Genomic DNA, 17,862 nt, shown 5'->3' on the forward strand with positions numbered 1-17,862 from the left:
GGAGTTATGAGCCAGGAACCATGGACAAAAAGCTATATATATATAATGATATCATATATATATATATATACACACACACACACAGCCGCTTCTATAAATTCATTATTTTTTTACCTAGCTTTTAAAAAGAAAAGAAAATGTTTATCATAGTTACTATGTATTTAGTTTCAGATAGTAAAGCAATTTTTACCAATCCTATTACTAACATAACAATTTTAGCATAATATTGTACATTTATGTAAAATGCTAAAAATTTATTTATTTATTTTGAGACGGGCTGGAGTGCAGCGGCACAATCTCTGCTCACTGCAGCCTCTGCCTCCCAGGTTCAAGTAATTCTCCTGCCTCAGCCTCTCGAGTAGCTGGGATTACAGGTGGGCACCACACCTTCTGGCTAATTTTTGTATTTTTAGTAGAGGCAGGATTTCACCATGTTAGCCAGGCTGACCTCCAGTGAATGGCCTGCCTCAGCCACCCAAAGTGCTGGGATTACAGGTGTGAGCCACCGTGCCCAGCCCAAAAATATATTTTAAAAGAGCCTCCTTCCTGAGTCTTAAGCTTACAATTGTTTTAATTAACAAATTCAAAAACCAACTCGAACACACAAATTCACCTAAATCGTACATTTGTTTACACGAAATACATTTATTACCTAAATATATGCAAGCGACTTTGCTAGACAATAGGAATAAAAAGATCTGATACAATTCCTTCTCTCAAGAAGCCCACAGTCTCATAAGTGAAATAAGCATGTAAGAAAAGGAATTATGGCCAGGCACAGAGGCTTACACCTGTAATACCAACACTTTGGGAGGCCGAGGCGGGCGGATCACTTGAGCCCAGGAGTTCAAGATCAGCCTGGGCAACATAGTGAAACTCTGTCTCCACAAAAAATTTAAAAATTAGCCAAGTGTGGTGGTGCATGCCTGTAGTCCCAGCTACTCAGGAGGTTGAGGCAGGAGGCTCTCTGGAGCCCCGGGGTAGTTGAGGCTGCAGTGAGCCATGATCACACCACTGCACTCCAGCCTGGGGAACAGAGTAAGACCCTGTCTCAAATAAATAAAAATTTAAAAAGGGAATTGCAATACAGTGGAATAAGTGCTAAAAACGCCAACTCCTGTGGAGGTTCCATGGTGAGCACAAACAACCACAAGAAAAATCAGGGACGGAATGAGGGAACGTTTCACAGGGAAGAGGAGGTATACACCCATTTCCCATTTCTCCACTGAAGGCCGTATCACCTGCAAGTAGCCCTTACAGAAGAAGACAGTACTTATCACCCAATGTCAAGAGACCAAGCACTGACTGGTCTTCCTCTTTCATGATTATCTACCGGGAAATGGCACATACTTTAGAGTTGATTGGCTAGGGTTAGGGGGTCTAATGTGGGGCTAAGGCCAGATGGAAATTTTAAGAATTGAATCAAGGCTGGGTGCAGCGGTTCATGTCTGTAATCCCAGCAATTTGGGAGACCAGGGCAGAAGGATCACTGGAGCCCAGGAGTCTGAGACCAGCCTGGGCAACAGAGTGAGACCCCAACTCTACAAAAAAATTGTTAAAAATAGCCAGGCCTGGTGGTGTGAGCCTGTGGTCCCAGTTGTTTGGGAGGCTGAGGTGGGAAGATCACTTGAGCCCAGGAGGTCCAGGCTGCAGTGAGCCGTGATCGAGCCACTGCACTCCAGCCTGGGTGACAGAGCGAGACCCTGTCTCAAATAAAAAAAAAAGAATGGAATCTGTAGTCTTGATTTAATTCACTTCAAGCTCTGGTAATTTGGACAGTTCACTCTGGACATCAGAAACAGGATTTCCAAGTTGCGTTAAAGGGAATACACTACACTGTAACACAAAGGCCACAAGATGGCACCCAGCCCACAGAAATCAAACAGCCACTCGCAAAGCCAGCGCGGGGGCAGGGGGGCGTGGGAGGTGCCTTTCAGGCTAAACTAAAAGAGCGACAACTAACTGTCGAACGAATTTTTTTACAAATTTAATTTATTAAAAAACAGGAAAATAACTTAGAAATTCAGAACAATTTAAAACTAAGCACAACTTAAGTAGGTATGTTAACTTATACCAAGTATACTCCTTCCATCCATGATAGAAGGTCAAACTTTTTAACCATAACCCACGTAGAAGTACATTTTACATTGTGACCTAGTACTCACATATATGTGTGTACCATGAGCATACATAACGTGTCACACAACACTTAACGTTACTATGCATGACGCATTCTGATGTTTTTTCTTTTTTTAAATATTCAAGCCCACTCATTTTTATGTCCTACTAATTTCAAGCCCATAGTTAGTCAAGTCCCACTAATTTCAAGCCCATATATATAGAAATATATATATATATATAATACATATATATATATTTTTTTTTTTATGAGACAAAGTCTCACTCTGTCACCCAGGCTGGAGTGCAGTGGCGTGATCTCGGCTCACTGCAACTTCCACCTCCCAAGTTCAAGCAATTCTCTTGCCTCAGCCTCCTGAGTAGCTGGGATTACAGGCAGGCGCCACCACACCCGGCCAATATGTATTTTTAGTAGAGATGGGGTTTCACCATGTTGGTCAGGCTGGTCTAGAACTCCTGACCTCATGATCCACCATGCTGGGATTACAGGCATGAGCCACTGTGCCCGGACGATACATATATATTATTTTTTTGAGACAGAGTCTCGCTCTGTCGCCCAGGCTGGAGTGCAGTGGTGCGATCTTGGCTCACTGTAGCCTTCGCCTCCCAGGTTAAAGCGATTATCCTGCCTCAGCCTTCCAAGTAGCTGGGACCACATGTGCGTGTCACCATGCCTGGCTAGTTTTTTCATTTTTTGTGGAGATGGGGTTTTGCCATGTTGGCCAGGAGGTCTTGAACTCCTGGGTTCCAGAGATCCGCCCACCTCAGCCTCCCAAAGTGCTAGGATTACAGGCATAAGCCACCACATCTGGCCCTAATCTCTTCGTTTAACTCCTCTTTTCTGTTTCCTATTTTATAGTAAATTCATGATTTGGTGCCAACAGAAGGGAAAGAAAACACAAGTCAGCTGGGCGTGGTGGCTCACACCTGTAATCTCAGCACTTTGGGAGGCGAGACGGAGGTCAGATTACCTGAGGTCAGGAGTTTGAGACTAGCCTGGCCAACATGGTGAAACCCCAGTCTCTACTAAAACTACAAAAATTAGTTGGGCGTGGTTGCGGGTGCCCGTACTCCCAGCTACTCGGGAGGCTGAGGTAGAATTGTTTGAACTCAGGAGGCGGAGGTTGCAGTGAGCTGAGATCATGCCACTGCACTCCAGCCTGGGCGACAGAGTAAGACTCCATCTCAAAAAAAAATGAAAACACAAGTAAATTTAGAGAGTCGATCACAATTGTAGCAAAAGTTTTATTCTAAGAGGAAATAAACCAAATGCCCAGAATATTTCAGCCATCATTCATTCTTATGGTTGAGACATGACTGCATTCTGATCCATATATATACGGCATTAGTTAACCCTTTACTATAACAGCTGAGAAAATATGTCAGAAATGTGGCAAAGGACCAAAATTCTAGACCTAGTCTCGCCTCTCCCACTTATATAGTTACAAGTTAGGCTTTAGGAAGTTACCTTCCCTAAGCCTGTTTCCTCATCTGCAAAATGTGGGTAATAATAGTATTAATCTCAAAGAATTACTGTAAGGATTAAATGAGAGTATATATTTTAATGTCATTAGTACAGTGCCTGACACATATGTGTTAGCCACATATAAAGATTATATGATTACATTTTTTTTTTTTTTTTTAGACAGGGTCTCCCTCTGTTGCCCAGGCTGGAATGCAGTGGCACGATCTTGGCTCACTTCAGCCTCTGCCTCTGGGTTCAAGCAATTCTCCCACCCCAGCCTCCCAAGTAGCTGAGACTACAGATACACACCACCAGGCCCAGCTAATTTTTCTATTTTTTTGTAGAGACAGGGTTTCACTGTGTTGCCCAGGCTGGTTTCAAACTCCTGGACTCAAGCAATCCACTAACCTCGGCCTCTCCAAGTACTGAGACGTTTCACCATGCTGGCCAGGCTGATCTCGAACTCCTGACCTAAAGTTATCCACCCGCCTTGGCCTCCCAAAGTGCTGGGATTACAGGCGTGAGCCACTGCACCCGGCACTTACTATTTTTTTAGAGACAGGGTCTCACTCTGTTGTCTCACTCTGGAGTGCAGTGGTGCTATCACAGCTCATTGCAGCCTCAAACTCCTGGGCTCAAACAATCATTTCGCCTCAGTCTTCCAAGTAGCTGGGACTACAGGCACGTGCCACCACAACCGGTTAATATTTTATTTTCTGTAGAGATAGGGTCTCACTATGTTGCCAGGCTGGTCTTGAACTCCTGGCCTCAAGCAATCCTCCTGCCTCAGCCTCCCTAAATGCTGGGATTACAGGTATGAGCTACTGTGCCTGGCTGAAACTGTTTCTTTTTAATAGGGACGTCTTAATCATCCAATCAGTGGCCTTTTCCCAGTACTCATCCTTACCACCTTCAGTGACACCACTGATCCCTCCATGAAAATGGCTTTGAGAGGAAGGAGGGTGGTGTGGTTAAGACCTGGAAATCTGGCTGCTCTTAGAGTCCTCAAGTCACCATTTAAGAAATCCAAGGCCGAGTGGGCAGAGTGGCTCATGCCTGTAATCCCAGCTACTTGGGAGGCTAAGGCAGGAGAATTGCTTGAACCCGGCAGTTGGAGGCTACAGTGAGCTGAGATCGTGCCAATGCACTCCAGCCTGGGTGACAGAACAAGACTCTGTCTCAAAAAAGAAAAGAAAAGAAAGGAGGCCGGGCGCGGTGGCTCAAGCCTGTAATCCCAGCACTTTGGGAGGCCGAGACGGGCGGATCACAAGTTCAGGAGATCGAGACCATCCTGGCGAACACAGTGAAACCCCGTCTCTACTAAAAAAAAAAAAATACAAAAAACTAGCCGGGCGAGGTGGTGGGCGCCTGTAGTCCCAGCTACTTGGGAGGCTGAGGCAGGAGAATGGCGGGAACCCGGGAGGCGGAGCTTGCAGTGAGCTGAGATCCGGCCACTGCACTCCAGCCTGGGCGACAGAGCAAGACTCTGCCTCAAAAAAAAAAAAAAAAAAAAAAAAAAAAAAAAAGAAAAGAAAAGAAAGGAAATCCAACCAGCCTGGTAGCCAGCCACCTCAGCCACCCCAGCTGAGGCACCAGATGGCCCAGCCCCAGATGAACAGAGCTGAGTGACCTTAGCTAATGCCACATGGAAAAGAAGAACCTCCCAGTTGAGCCCAGCCATCCCACAAAATTAAGTACGTCTTTAGAAAGATAAACTGCACAAACTAATTGAAAAGAAAAAGAAAAATGTTGAAATCCCAGGGGAGTTGGGTGACCGTTCAGTTCTCCAGGAGTCGAGTGCTTGGCTCTATTCAAAGAGGTGAAAGAAAGCAGATCGGATCAGAGCAAACACAGGCATCAAATGGAACATGTTGACAGAAGATTTGGGTTACCACAGAATCACATGGACATGCCCAACACAGTGCAAAGCATACTAGAATGAAGTAAACTCTTCTAAAGAAACCAGTGGCAAAGACACCATCCTCAAAGACTACACATTGCAGAAGTATGAAGGTGAAAACTAAGAACTTGTTAATAGGCCGGGCGCGGTGGCTCAAGCCTGTAATCCCAGCACTTTGGGAGGCAGAGACGGGCGGATCACGAGGTCAGGAGATCGAGACCATCCTGGCTAACACGGTGAAACCCCGTCTCTACTAAAAAGTACAAAAAACTAGCCGGGCGAGGTGGCGGGCGCCTGTAGTCCCAGCTACTCGGGAGGCTGAGGCAGGAGAATGGCGTAAACCCAGGAGGCGGAGCTTGCAGTGAGCTGAGATCCGGCCACTGCACTCCAGCCTGGGCGGCAGAGCGAGACTCCGTCTCAAAAAAAAAAAAAAAAGAACTTGTTAATAAATGAAGTAAAACTGGGATCTCAGCACAGACTATTTAATATAAAACAATGTCCTACTCACATGAGGAAGATGTATGCTAGAACTTAGCAGTGCTGGTACTGGTTAAAAATTCTCCTTTAACTTTTCAGATGCAGTCTCGCTCTGTCGCCCAGGCTGGAGTGCAATGGCGCGATGTCGGCTCACTGCAATCTCCGCCTCCCAGGTTCAAGCGATTCTCCTGCCTCAGCCCCCTGAGTAGCTGGGATTACAGGCACCTGCCATCATGACCAGCTAATTTTTGTATTTTTGTTAAAGACAGGGTTTCACCATGTTGGCCAGGCTGGTCTTGAACTCCTGACTGCAGGTCATCCACCCACCTCGGCCTCCCAAAGTGTTGGGATTACAGGCGAAGCCACCGTGCCCAGCCAAAAATTCTCCTTTATTCTTTGAGAGGGACATAACACTAATAATCCAGAACCTAGTGTATATCCTTTAGTTTGCTTCATCTCATCTTCTTAAAGTCCTGTATTAAAAATAGAAACCTCTAGCTTTTATATCTGTATTGGTAGATGCCAGATTTGGGGTGAAGATTCTGGTGTCCAAAATTACGTGAACAATTTAACAAAAAGACAAAAAAGACAATAAGCAATTTAATTTCAATCTCAGTAGAATTCAAAGAAAGGCAATTAACAAATGTCAGGGTGTTTTGTTTTTGCTTTATTTGTTTGTTTGTTTGTTTTGAGACAGGGTTTCACTTGTTGCCCAGGCTGGAGTGCAGTGGCGTGATCTTGGCTTACTACAACCTCAAATTCCTGGACTCAAGCGATGCTCCCAGTTCAGCCTCCTGAGTAGCTGGGACTACAGGTGTGCACCATCACGCTGAGAGGAGTTAGCTAGCTTTCTTTAGGTAGACAGCAAGGGGAGGGTCCCCAAAGAGCCCCCAACCCACGGGTCAATGCCTCATCCCCACATAACATAAAAAGCAGCCTGGGGATAAAAATCAAGCTGCAGGCACCGATAAGGGAACTAGCACAGGGTGGTGGTGTGCCTGGAGACAAGCCCGCGGCTGCACAGATCGGAGAACCTCCAGCCCACTCAGATAAAAACTTGCACAAACCTCCAGCTCACTCAGATAAGGGAACAAGACCTGACATAGAAATGTCTTTGTCTTCTGTATAATCATCAGGTTCCCAGGAAAAAGTTTCTTCTCCTTTTGTAGGCATGAACACCGTGGGCTCCGACGACTCCGGTGGGCCCTTTCCTTTTTCCAGTGTTGAGCCCTGGCCTCTAAGAATTACTTCAGCACGATTGGTCCCGGGCCAAGCTTTCACTTCAGCTCCTGATAGGTCCCGGGCCAAGCTGAGTAGCCCCAATGAATCATCAATTCAGCTCCTGATTGGTCCCGAGCCAAGCTGAATTTCGCTTTCTCCAAGACAGCTCACAGACTAAGCAAATTCCTTCCCCTTCCCAGTCCGCAAAAACCCCCGACCCCAGCCTCATAGCGGGCAACCCATTCAGGCCCCCACTCTCCGCTGCGGAGAGCTTTCTTTTTCTTTTTTTTTTTGAGATGGAGTTTTGCTCTTGTTGCCCAGGCTGGAGTGCAATGCCGCGATCTCGGCTCACAGCAACCTCCGCCTCCCGTGTTCGAGCGATTCTCCTCAGCCTCCCGAGTAGCTGGGACTACAGGCGTGTGCCACCACGCCCAGTTAATTTTGTGTTTTTAGTAAAGACAGGATTTCTCCATGTTGGTCAGGCTGGTCTCGAACTCCGGACCTCAGGTGATCCACCAACCTCGACCTCCCAAAGTGCTGGGATTATAGGTGTGAGCCACCGCACCCAGCGGAGAGCTGTCTTATTTTGCTTCTTAAACTTTCACTGCAACCTCACCCTTGTGTTTGTGCTCCGTGAGACAAAGAACTCTGGATACTATCTGAGACAACCAGAGATGGCTACATTTTGGTGCACTGGCAAGACTACAACACCTTGCTAATTTTTGTATTTTTGTAGAAACAGGTTTTCACCCTGTTGCCCAGGCTGGTCTTGAACTCCTGACCTCAAGCAATCTGCCTGCCTTGGCCTCCCAAAGTGCTGAGATTACAGGTGTGAGCCACCACATCCAGCAGAATGTCATTTTTCACCTATCAAAATGGCAAAGATATTTTTAAAAGAAAAGATAAAAATTGGCAAAGTTCAGGGAAATTGCCAATGTGTCAGTGATTGTGTGAAACTGTTCTGAAGGGTCACATGAAATACATATTCAAAGCCTTCAACGTGTGCCTACTATTTGACCTAAATACCTCATTTAATATTTTTCCAAAGAGAATAATTTAAGGGTCAAATGTTTTAGAGTATTTAGGATATTTACTGCAACATTGTTTATAATAGCAAAAAGGAAATACTAGAAAAAGCTTCAGTGTACAGCAGCAAATGGTTAAATATATAATATATAATCTATACAATAGCATGCAGTAGGTCTCTTAACTCCACTTAACACATTCACAAAACTCCCCAGGGTGCATCCCTCCCCGTTAGCCACCCCCCGTCATGTCATAGGTAGATATGCAAAATGCTGTATTGAAGGGCCAGGTAAATCTCAGTCAGGATGGCATTACAGCATGGAGAGACAAGTTATTACAGTACAGCATATACTTGATTCCATTAGTCAAACTGCATGCTTCCAAGAGATAGTTGTGTTTGCTCCTGTGACTATTTCATGCCAGAGGTGCTTGTTGACACTGTGATTTCAATAAACATTACATAAACTAATATAAAAAATTGTTTGAGACAGGGCCTTGCTGTCACTCAGGCTGGAGTGCAGTGGTATGATCATAGCTCACTGCAGATTCAAACTCCTGGACTCAAGCAATCCACTCACCTCAGCCTCCTGAGTAACTGGGACTACAGGTGCACACCACCATGCTCGGATAATTTTTTAACTTTTTGTAGAGACAGGGTCTCACTATGTTTCCCAGGCTGGTCTCAAGCGATCCTCCCACCTCAGTCTCCCAAAGTGCTGACATTACAGGCATAAGCCACCACTGTGCCTGGCCTAAAAAATTGTTGTTAAAAATGCTTTCCACCGGCCGGGTGCAATGGTTCACGCCTGTAATCCCAGCACTTTGGGAGGCCAAGGTAGGTGGATCACCTGAGGTCAGGAATTCGAGACCAACCTGGCCAACATGGTGAAACCTCATCTCTACTAAAAATACAAAAATTAGCCAGGCGTGGGGGCGGACACCTGTAATCCCAGCTACTCAGGAGGCTGAGGCAGGAGAATTGCTTGAACCCAGGAGGCAGAGGGTGCACTGAGCTGAGATCGCGCCACTGCACTCCAGCCGGGGTAACAGAGTAAAACTCTGTCTCAAAAAAAAAAAAAAAAAGCTTTCCACCTAATTCTGAGGCAGAGCCAAGTTTGTGAACACTAATGTAGAACCCACAGTAAATATTGCTTCCTTCTTGGGAGCACTTTTCCCAGAGATTATTTTTTCTTCTAAGTTACCTTCCTGTTGAAAAAGAAATGGTCTTGGCTGATTTTTTTGGGGTTTTGTTTTTTTTGAGATGGAGTCTCGCTCTGTCCACCCAGGCTAGAGTGCAGTGGTACAATCTCGGCTCACTGCAATCTCCACCTCCCGGGTTCAAGCAATTCTCTGCCTCAGCCTCCCGAGTAGCTGGGATTACAGGCACCCACCACCATGCTCGGTTAATTTTTGTATTTTTAGTAGAAATGGGGTTTCACCATCTTGGCCAGGCTGGTCTTGAACTCCTGACCTCATGATCCATCCACCTCGGCCTCCAAAGTGCTGGGATTACAGGTATGAGCTACCACGCCCGGCCTGGGCTGCAGATTAACGGGAATGCCTCCCTTGGGCTTCCTAGGTGACACTGTGATATTAGGTATGACCTCTCTTGCTCTATTCCTTGAAAGCAGTACAGGTACTGGTCAAGAGTGCCCTGGACCCACACTGCCTGGTTTTGAATCCCAGCACCTCCACATGTTACACGTCAGACCTCGAGCAAGTTACTTAAGCTCTCTGTGCTTCAGTTTCCTGAATGGCCTAACCCTAAGAGGGGGTTACAGAACCTGCCTCATAGTGTTGATTGGAATAAAGGAGCTCAGACCTGCCAAGTGCTGAGGATGGTGCCTACCTAGCACATGGCAATGCTCCATAAACGTAAGCAGCTATTATTATTGTGGTTCCTATTTTTTACATCAGATATATCCTGCCTAGCCACCAGCAGAATGTGCTGAATAGCTGTCCGGTGAATGAAAGAATGACCAAATGGTCCTGTGTTTTTCCTTATCTAGATCATCTCTACACACCTTCCTCATGGTATGGTTTCAGACCCAAATCTTCCCACAAATCTTTACAGATGCAGTATCTTTTGTTAAATCCCCTCACCCCAACTTTTCATCTACCCTCTGACAACAAAAGTTGGGAAATAGAGGAAAGCAAAGGAATCATGTATGGCTGATGGGATTCAGACAGCACAGAGGAACTGGTTAGGTTTAAAGAATGTCATCCAAACACCCTGGCAGGAAACCTTGTATACTGACAGTTGCAACATGTGTAAGAAAAGAATGCATCCAATGGTATCCTCAATTAACTAATTTATTTTTGAGACAGAGTCTCATTCTGTCGCCCAGGCTGGAGTACAGTGGTGTGATCTCGGCTCAATGCAACCTCCACCTCCTGGGTTCAAGCCATTCTCCTGCCTCATCCTCCCAAGTAGCTGGGGCTACAGGCACATGCCACCACACCTGGCTAATTTTTTGTATTTTTAGTAGAGATGGGGTTTCACCATGTTGGCCAGGATGGTCTTGATCTCCTGACCCTCATGATCCACCCACCTCAGCCTCCCAAAGTGCTGGGATTCTAGGAATGAGCCACCGCACCCAGTCTCTCAATTTTTTTTTTTTTTTAGAAGATAGGAGGCAACATGGTAGGTTCATAATTAAAAAATTGTTTTGAAAGTATTTATTGTTTAATAATTCTTTCTCCCCTCAGCCCCATCTGGCCACTCTCTCTTTCTGCTTTTCTGATCATCCTAAAGGCTGAATACATCCTCCTCCTGTATGGAGGATTAGATGCAACACTAAAACCAATACACTCGATCAGGTCTTCATCAGATACCACGTCACTGTGGGTGGAGTGCTAGTTTTCAACAAATGTGGTGTTCCTAGGGTTCCAAAGGTAGTCCTTTCTCACGGTCGCTGGGCCACTCATGGAGTTGAAATGCCGCTGCCCATCTAAGTACAACATGGACTCTGAAACACAAGAGAGAACCCTGGAGAAACTTGTAACACCTTAGAAAACCATCATATAAACACAAGACTACTTGGGAACACTGGGACAGAACAAGATGCACTGTTGGGCCGGGGGTGTGCCACATTCCCAAAGAAGCAGGCCATGACTCCTGTCCCCTTCCTTTTGGCTAGATCAGTTTTTGACTACCAGTGGCTGCTTGCCTGCCTGGGGGTCACAGGCATCTTTGGTCTTCAGGGCTGCCAAATCTCAAAAGCAAAATCTCCTAAAGACATGCTCTTGTGCTGACAGGCATCAATACACTTCCTAAAATTCAAAAGGAGAAAAATGTCCTTAGAAGTTCTTCCCTTTGTTAGGGACAAGCAATAATCACTACTTACCTCCATATGTTTTGGGGAAAACCAATGGCACTTCTTTTTCTGACATGAACGTGAAATGAAAGACATTGGTGGTTGTATGCTCCTTCTCCTGCAGGGAGGCCACTTCACTGTGTACTCTGACTTGAATGTAATTATTCTGAGTAAAGCATACCTAACAGATTATAGACACTATAGTCAGTCAACTGCATTAGGAAGGGGAAAAGGACAGTCATAAGAGAAAACAGTGGCTTTTGGATATAGAAACTTCTAGGCTCAAATGAAAAAAAAAGTTGTATGTCAACTCTCATCACACACCTACCTGCGAAGAAAGAAAGAGCAATGAGCCAACCTCAACAGGTTTCTGAAACATGATGTCATCTACTGCTACCACAAACGGTCGAGAACCACTATTGGGGGAAAAGACAGAATTTGGGGTATACTACAAAATTCAGATGATCTCAATTTTTTTCCCTAACAACTAGCTGAAGCAAAATAACAATGAATGAAGAATAAACTTAGACAAGGGGGAAAAGATCCTACCAGTGAGGAATGGTAAGAGATGCCATCGTGAGCAGATTAGGGCCAAAATAACTGTATCTTTTCCCTTCTACATATCATCACTGTATTTTCTCAGTGGTTTTTCAAATGTATGAACTTACAAAGTCAGAGAAACAACCTTCTAAAATGAAGATCAAACTCAGCTGGTATCAGTGTGGTATTCATTTAAAAACATAACATATTTCCACACACACCCAGACTGGTCTGAAATGTTTCATTTCAGTGGGGTGATATAAATTGCTTCTCAGAAGTTAAGACTGCCTTACATATAACTCACCCGAAGCTACAGGCAGTAGCCCACCCAAGTTCATATGCTTTCCTCATAAGGAAACCACCAAAGATCCGATTGAAAATGTTCCGCTCCTACAGGACATAAATAAATATCAATGAGTACAAACTTATGGCCACCTTTGTATACAGAACAGAGGAATTAACAATGCCACAGGACAAAGGCCAGTTTAAAGGTGTGTCAAATCTTGGACAAATATCATGAATGGAAGCTATCCCATTCGGATTTCTCACTAAATTATAATACCTGAGGGTGGCAAATTTCCAAACTCTTCAGTTTTGAATTCTCCATCCACACCGCATTAGGGGGCAAAACTCGACTCCGAAAACTTATAGTCCTATACAAATGAATATTTATTAAACCCTGTTAATGCCATGGTTCTCTTGTTGAAAAGTAAAAACATTTGCAAGTCACTCCCAATACACTCAGACAACTGTGGCTCTAAAGAAGGCCAAGGTTTAGCCCAGGCACGGTGGCTCATGCCTGTAATTCCAAAACTTTGGGAGGCCGAGGCGGGCAGATACCTGAGGTCAGGAGCTTGAGACCAGCCTGGCCAACATGGTGAAACCCCCATCTCTACTAAAAATACAAAAAATATTAGCTGGGCATGGTGACAGGCACCCGTAATCCCACCTACTTGGGAGGCTGAGATGGGAGAATTGCTTGAACCCGGGAGGCAGAGGTTGTAGTGAGCCAAGATCACGCCACTGCATTCCAGCCTGGGCGGCAGGGTAAGACTCTGTCTAAAAAAAAAAAAAAAAAAAAAAAAAAAAAAAAGATCAGGTGCGGTGGCTCACGCCTGTAATCCCAGCAGTTTGGGATGCCGAGGCAGGCAGCCTGACCAATGTGGAAAAACCCCATCTCTACTAAAAATGCAAAATTAGCCTGGCGTGGAGGTCCATGCCTACTCAGAGGCTGAGGCAGAAGAATTGCTTGAACCCGGGAGGCAGAGGTTGTGGTGAGCTGAGATCATGCCATTGCACTCCGGCCTGGGTAGCAAGAAAGAAACTGTGTCTCAAAAAAAAAAAAAAAAAAAAAAGGCCAAGGTTTAAATGTTTTTCCAACGTGGAATCTCACCATCCTTACTTTGGATCCAGTGTGCTGAGAAACATCTCATGTATGGTGGTCCCCTCCTCAGCGCTGGGGGCCATTTTCAGTAATGATGTGGAACTGAAGGCAATTCTTCTCCCCTTGTTCACTGAAACATGGGAGAATAAGGAGCAATGATCAGGAGGGTCACACTACAGCACAGGGCGTTCTGACCTGGGGTGCCATTCAAAATCTCACTGAAAATTATACACGTATCCAAGAGAAAACTGCAGAGGCCACATAAAACTCCCAGTGAGTCTTTGGTTCCACGTGGAAATTATATTGGTTCAGTGTGAGATCACTTGGTATCATCCTGATCCAGAGCCCTGACCTGCAGTTATCCCATCAAGATGCATTTCTCACTTCATTAAAACGGAGAAAATAGGCCAGGTGCAGTGGCTCATGCCTGTAATCCCAACACTTTGGGAGGCTGAGGCAGGAGGATCGCTTGAGTCCAGGAGTTCAAGACCAGCCTGGGCAACATAGTGAGACCCCCTGTCTCTACAAAAAAAAAAAAAAATTTAATTAGCCAGGCATGGTGGCATGTGCCTATAGTCCTAGCTACTCGGGAGGCTGAGGTGGTGGATAGCTTGGGCCCAGGAGGTCGAGGCTACAATATAGTTCATTGCAGCCTCAAACTCCTGGACCCAAGCCCAACTCCAGCCTGGGAAACAGAGCAAGAACCCGTCTTTAAAAAAAAAAAAAACTGAGATAACAAATTACTTCACTTAATAAATATTGTCTGATCAATAAAATCATTCAAAGTAAGGACTCCAAAGAACAAAGAATAGCATATTTTTAATTTCAATAAATTATTGGTATGAATAAGACATTTGGGTCAGGCACAGTGACTCACGCCTGTAATCTCAACACTTTGGGAGGCCAAGGCAGGCAGATCACAAGGTCAGGAGATCGAGACCATCCTGGCCAATATGGGGAAACCCCATCTCTACTAAAAATACAAAAATTAGCTGGGTGTGGTGGCACACACCTGTAGTCCCAGCTACTCAGGAGGCTGAAGCAGAAGAATCTCTTGAACCCAGGAGGCAGAGGTTGCAGTGAGCCGAGATGGTACCACTGCACTCCAGCCTAGCAACACAGAGAGATTCCATCTCAAAAAAACAAACAAACAAACAAAAGACATTTGACTGGTATGAAGAACCCATAAAAAATCTTAAATAATCTCTTCTGCAGTGTAATTAATGTGCTTTTCAAATTTATTTTATTATAAACAAATTAATGTACATTCTCCTTGTCTAAAGAGCTCCTCTTCCTCTGGGCTTTCAAGGATGAGTGGATTTACAAATGCCGGCCTAAAAAGAAGAAAAAAAAGAATATAATTTAAGTTACGCCATTATCTAATAAAACTTGAAGATGAACTTACTAGTTCATCTAATCACCTACTAGTTTTACTAATCACCTACTAGTTTTACTAATCACCTACTAGTTTTACTAATCACCTACTAGTTTTAAAGAACCTGCTTTTCATTTTGGGTAGTGCTTACTGCTTGCCTTACATGTGAACGCTGGAACAATTAGGGAAGCCTTACGGTTACAGCCTTAATTGCACACTAGAAACTTCACATTATAAAAAGGATAACGGCAATTGTGAAATGTTTAACCTGATTCTAATCATGAGGAAACAGTCAAATATAGGTTGTAGAACATTCTACAAGAAGACTGGCTTTAGGCCAGGCATGGTGGCTCACATCTGTAATCCCAGCACTTTGTGAGGCCAAGCCAGGCGGGTCACCTGAGGTTGGGAGTTCGAGACCAACCTGACCAACATGGAGAAATCTCGTTTCTACTAAAAACACAAAATTAAGCCGGGCGTGGTGGCACATGCCTATAATCCCAGTTACTCGGGAGGCTGAGGCAGGAGAATTGCTTGAACCTGGGAGGTGGAGGTTGTGGTGAGCCGAGATTGTGCTACTGCACTCCAGCCTGGGCAACAAGAGCGAAACTCTGTCTCAAAAAAAGAAAAAAAAAAAGGGAAAGGAAAACTGGCTTGGACTCTAAAAATATCAATTTTTGAAGGACAGCAAATGCCATAGAGACTATTCTAAAGAAACAGGATAACCAAATGCAATATACAATCCTTGATGGATTGGGTCCTGAATCAGGGAGATAGCTATAAAGGACATTTTAGGGACAACTGGTGAAATCTGAATATGGATCACATATTAAATAATTGTATCATTGTTAAATTTCTCAGATATAGTAAAGGCATTGAAGTTATGTAGAAATGCCTGGTTCTTAGGAAATACATGCTGAACTCCTGAATGGGTGAAGCAGTCTCAAACTTACTTTCCAATGATTCATGGGAAAAAATATGTAAATATGTGTATTTATAGAGAGAGGATAAGAGAATAATGCAAATGTAATACAATTTAGGTGAAAGGCATTTGTTTGTTGCATTATTCTTTCTATTTTCTGTAAGCATCAAATTTCTTGAAATAAAAAATAAGGGAAAAGGGATAATACTTCACTGTGGTAGAATCCAAAGATTTGATGAAACAACAATGGAAACAAAATAATTGAAACAGGCCGGTGGCAGTGGCTCACCCTTGTAATCCCAGCACTTCGCGAGGCCAAGGCAGGTGGATCACCTAAGGTCAGGAGTTCGAGACCAGCCTGGTCAATGCGGTGAAACCCCGTCTCTACTAAAAATACAAAAATTAGCTGGGTGTGGTGGTGGGTGCCTGTAATCCCAGCTACTAGGGAGGCTGAGGCAGGAGAATCACTTGAACCCAGGAGGCAGAGGTTGTGGTGAGCCGAGATTACACCACTGCACTCCAGCCTGGGCAACAAGAGCCAACCACTGTCTTGAAAACAAAAAAACAAAAGAATTGAAACAACAGCTTGGAAGAGTGACATGCATCAGCTGGGAGTGAAACTTGCAGCAATGGCTTCAGTGCTTGAATAGAAGCCCCAGGCCAGTCACCGGCCACAGCAGGTCAGCTGGGGCTGGCAGGAAGGGCCAGAGTAGAGGGGTGTTATTCTTCCCTCAGATCACTAAGTGACCAACATATTTTTCTATCTTAATTTGACTTTCCAAGTCAGCTTTCCATGCAGCAGCAAATATTTTTCACTGCAGACTCCTAAATCAAATTTCTAATACAAACGAGATTTCCCATAGGCCACTGGACTCTGTCCTGTGCAAAGAGCAATTCCTCCCACCCCAGCTCTACCCCCACAATTAGTTTTTCTCAGTCTGGGTGTAACTGTTAGAAACCAGTAATTCAATTTAAGAGAAAAAAAGATGACGTAAAGTAAGTTGAAGACTATATGGTTAAATCTGACTTGAAAATGACCATGAGGCTTTTTTTTGAGGCAGGGTCTTGCTCTGTTGCCCAGGCTGGAGTGCAGTGGTACAACCTTGGCTTACTACAACCTCCGCTTCCTGGGTTAAAGTGATCCTCCCACCTCAGCCTCCCACATCGTCTGGGACTACAGACACATGCTACCACACCTGGCTAATTTTTTGTACTTTTAGTACAGATGGGGATTCGCCATGTTGCCCAGGCTGGTCTCAAATTCCTGGGCTCAAGTGATCTGTGCCCACCTCGGCCTCCCAAAGTGCTGGGATTACAGGCGTGAGCCACCGCGCCAAGCCTTCATGAGGCTTTTTGTTTGTTTAAAATATATCCTAGCTCTGTCCACTGAAAAGGCCTAGAAACAATAACAAACTAGTAACAATGTACTGTTCCAGTGCCCAGATTTTGAGGTCTAAATACCAGTTCCCACTAAAAGGAACCCCAGAACTACTTGGAGAAATGGATGACACCAGGCCTGAGGCAGGAAATATGTAAGATGAGCCCAAGACATCTTGTGTCAGAGAGCAGGAAGGTATCAAAGAGACAGGTGGAAAGGAGACAGCTTAGAGGAACTCCCACTGCCCAAAGATGGCACACTTGGAGCATCAAGAGAAACGATGGCTGCAATTTATTGAAATACAGAAAACATATTAAAACCATGAATTCATAATGATACTTTTCTGGCAGGACAGTGGCTCACGCCTGTAATCCCAGCACTTTGGGAGGCCGAGGCGAGAGGATCACTTGAGCTCAGGATTTTGAGATCATTCTGGCCAACATGGCAAAACCCCATCTCTACAAAAAGTTTAAAAATTAGCTGGGCAGCTACTCAGGAGGCTGAAGCCAGAGAATCGCTTGAACCGGGAGGTGGAGGTTGCAGTGAGCCAATATTGCGCCACTGCACTCCAGCCTGGCTAACAAGAATGAAACTCCATCTCAAAAAGAAAGAAAGAAAGAAAATTAGCTGGGCATGGTGGTATGCGCCGGTGGTCCCAGCTACTCAGGAGGCTGAGGCGGAAGGATTGCTTGAGCACAGGAGGCCCAGGCTGCAGTGA

The 17,862-nt window shown here is 44.8% G+C and overlaps 1 protein-coding gene across 3 annotated transcripts in view; it reads right to left on the minus strand.

Annotated features, from left to right (window-relative positions):
- Positions 1 to 8,272: 8,272 nt before the first annotated feature.
- Positions 8,273 to 17,862, minus strand: part of ACOT9 (acyl-CoA thioesterase 9) — a 77,443-nt gene continuing 67,853 nt past the window's right edge. For 2 of the 3 annotated variants that reach the window (XM_030933953.1, XM_010374114.2), the window contains 7 exons: positions 14,736 to 14,803; positions 13,488 to 13,599; positions 12,648 to 12,738; positions 12,390 to 12,475; positions 11,874 to 11,961; positions 11,576 to 11,726; positions 8,273 to 11,197 (listed from right to left, as the gene is read on the minus strand). In XM_030933953.1, the coding sequence (XP_030789813.1) occupies positions 11,085 to 11,197; positions 11,576 to 11,726; positions 11,874 to 11,961; positions 12,390 to 12,475; positions 12,648 to 12,738; positions 13,488 to 13,599; positions 14,736 to 14,803 (709 nt within the window). In that variant the 3' untranslated portion in view covers positions 8,273 to 11,084. The remainder of the gene's footprint in view (positions 11,198 to 11,575; positions 11,727 to 11,873; positions 11,962 to 12,389; positions 12,476 to 12,647; positions 12,739 to 13,487; positions 13,600 to 14,735; positions 14,804 to 17,862) is intronic. The other variant, XM_010374121.2, reaches the window with a different exon arrangement.

Source organism: Rhinopithecus roxellana, chromosome 7 (assembly GCF_007565055.1).
Source record: "Rhinopithecus roxellana isolate Shanxi Qingling chromosome 7, ASM756505v1, whole genome shotgun sequence".
NCBI classification, from domain to species: Eukaryota; Metazoa; Chordata; class Mammalia; order Primates; family Cercopithecidae; genus Rhinopithecus; species Rhinopithecus roxellana.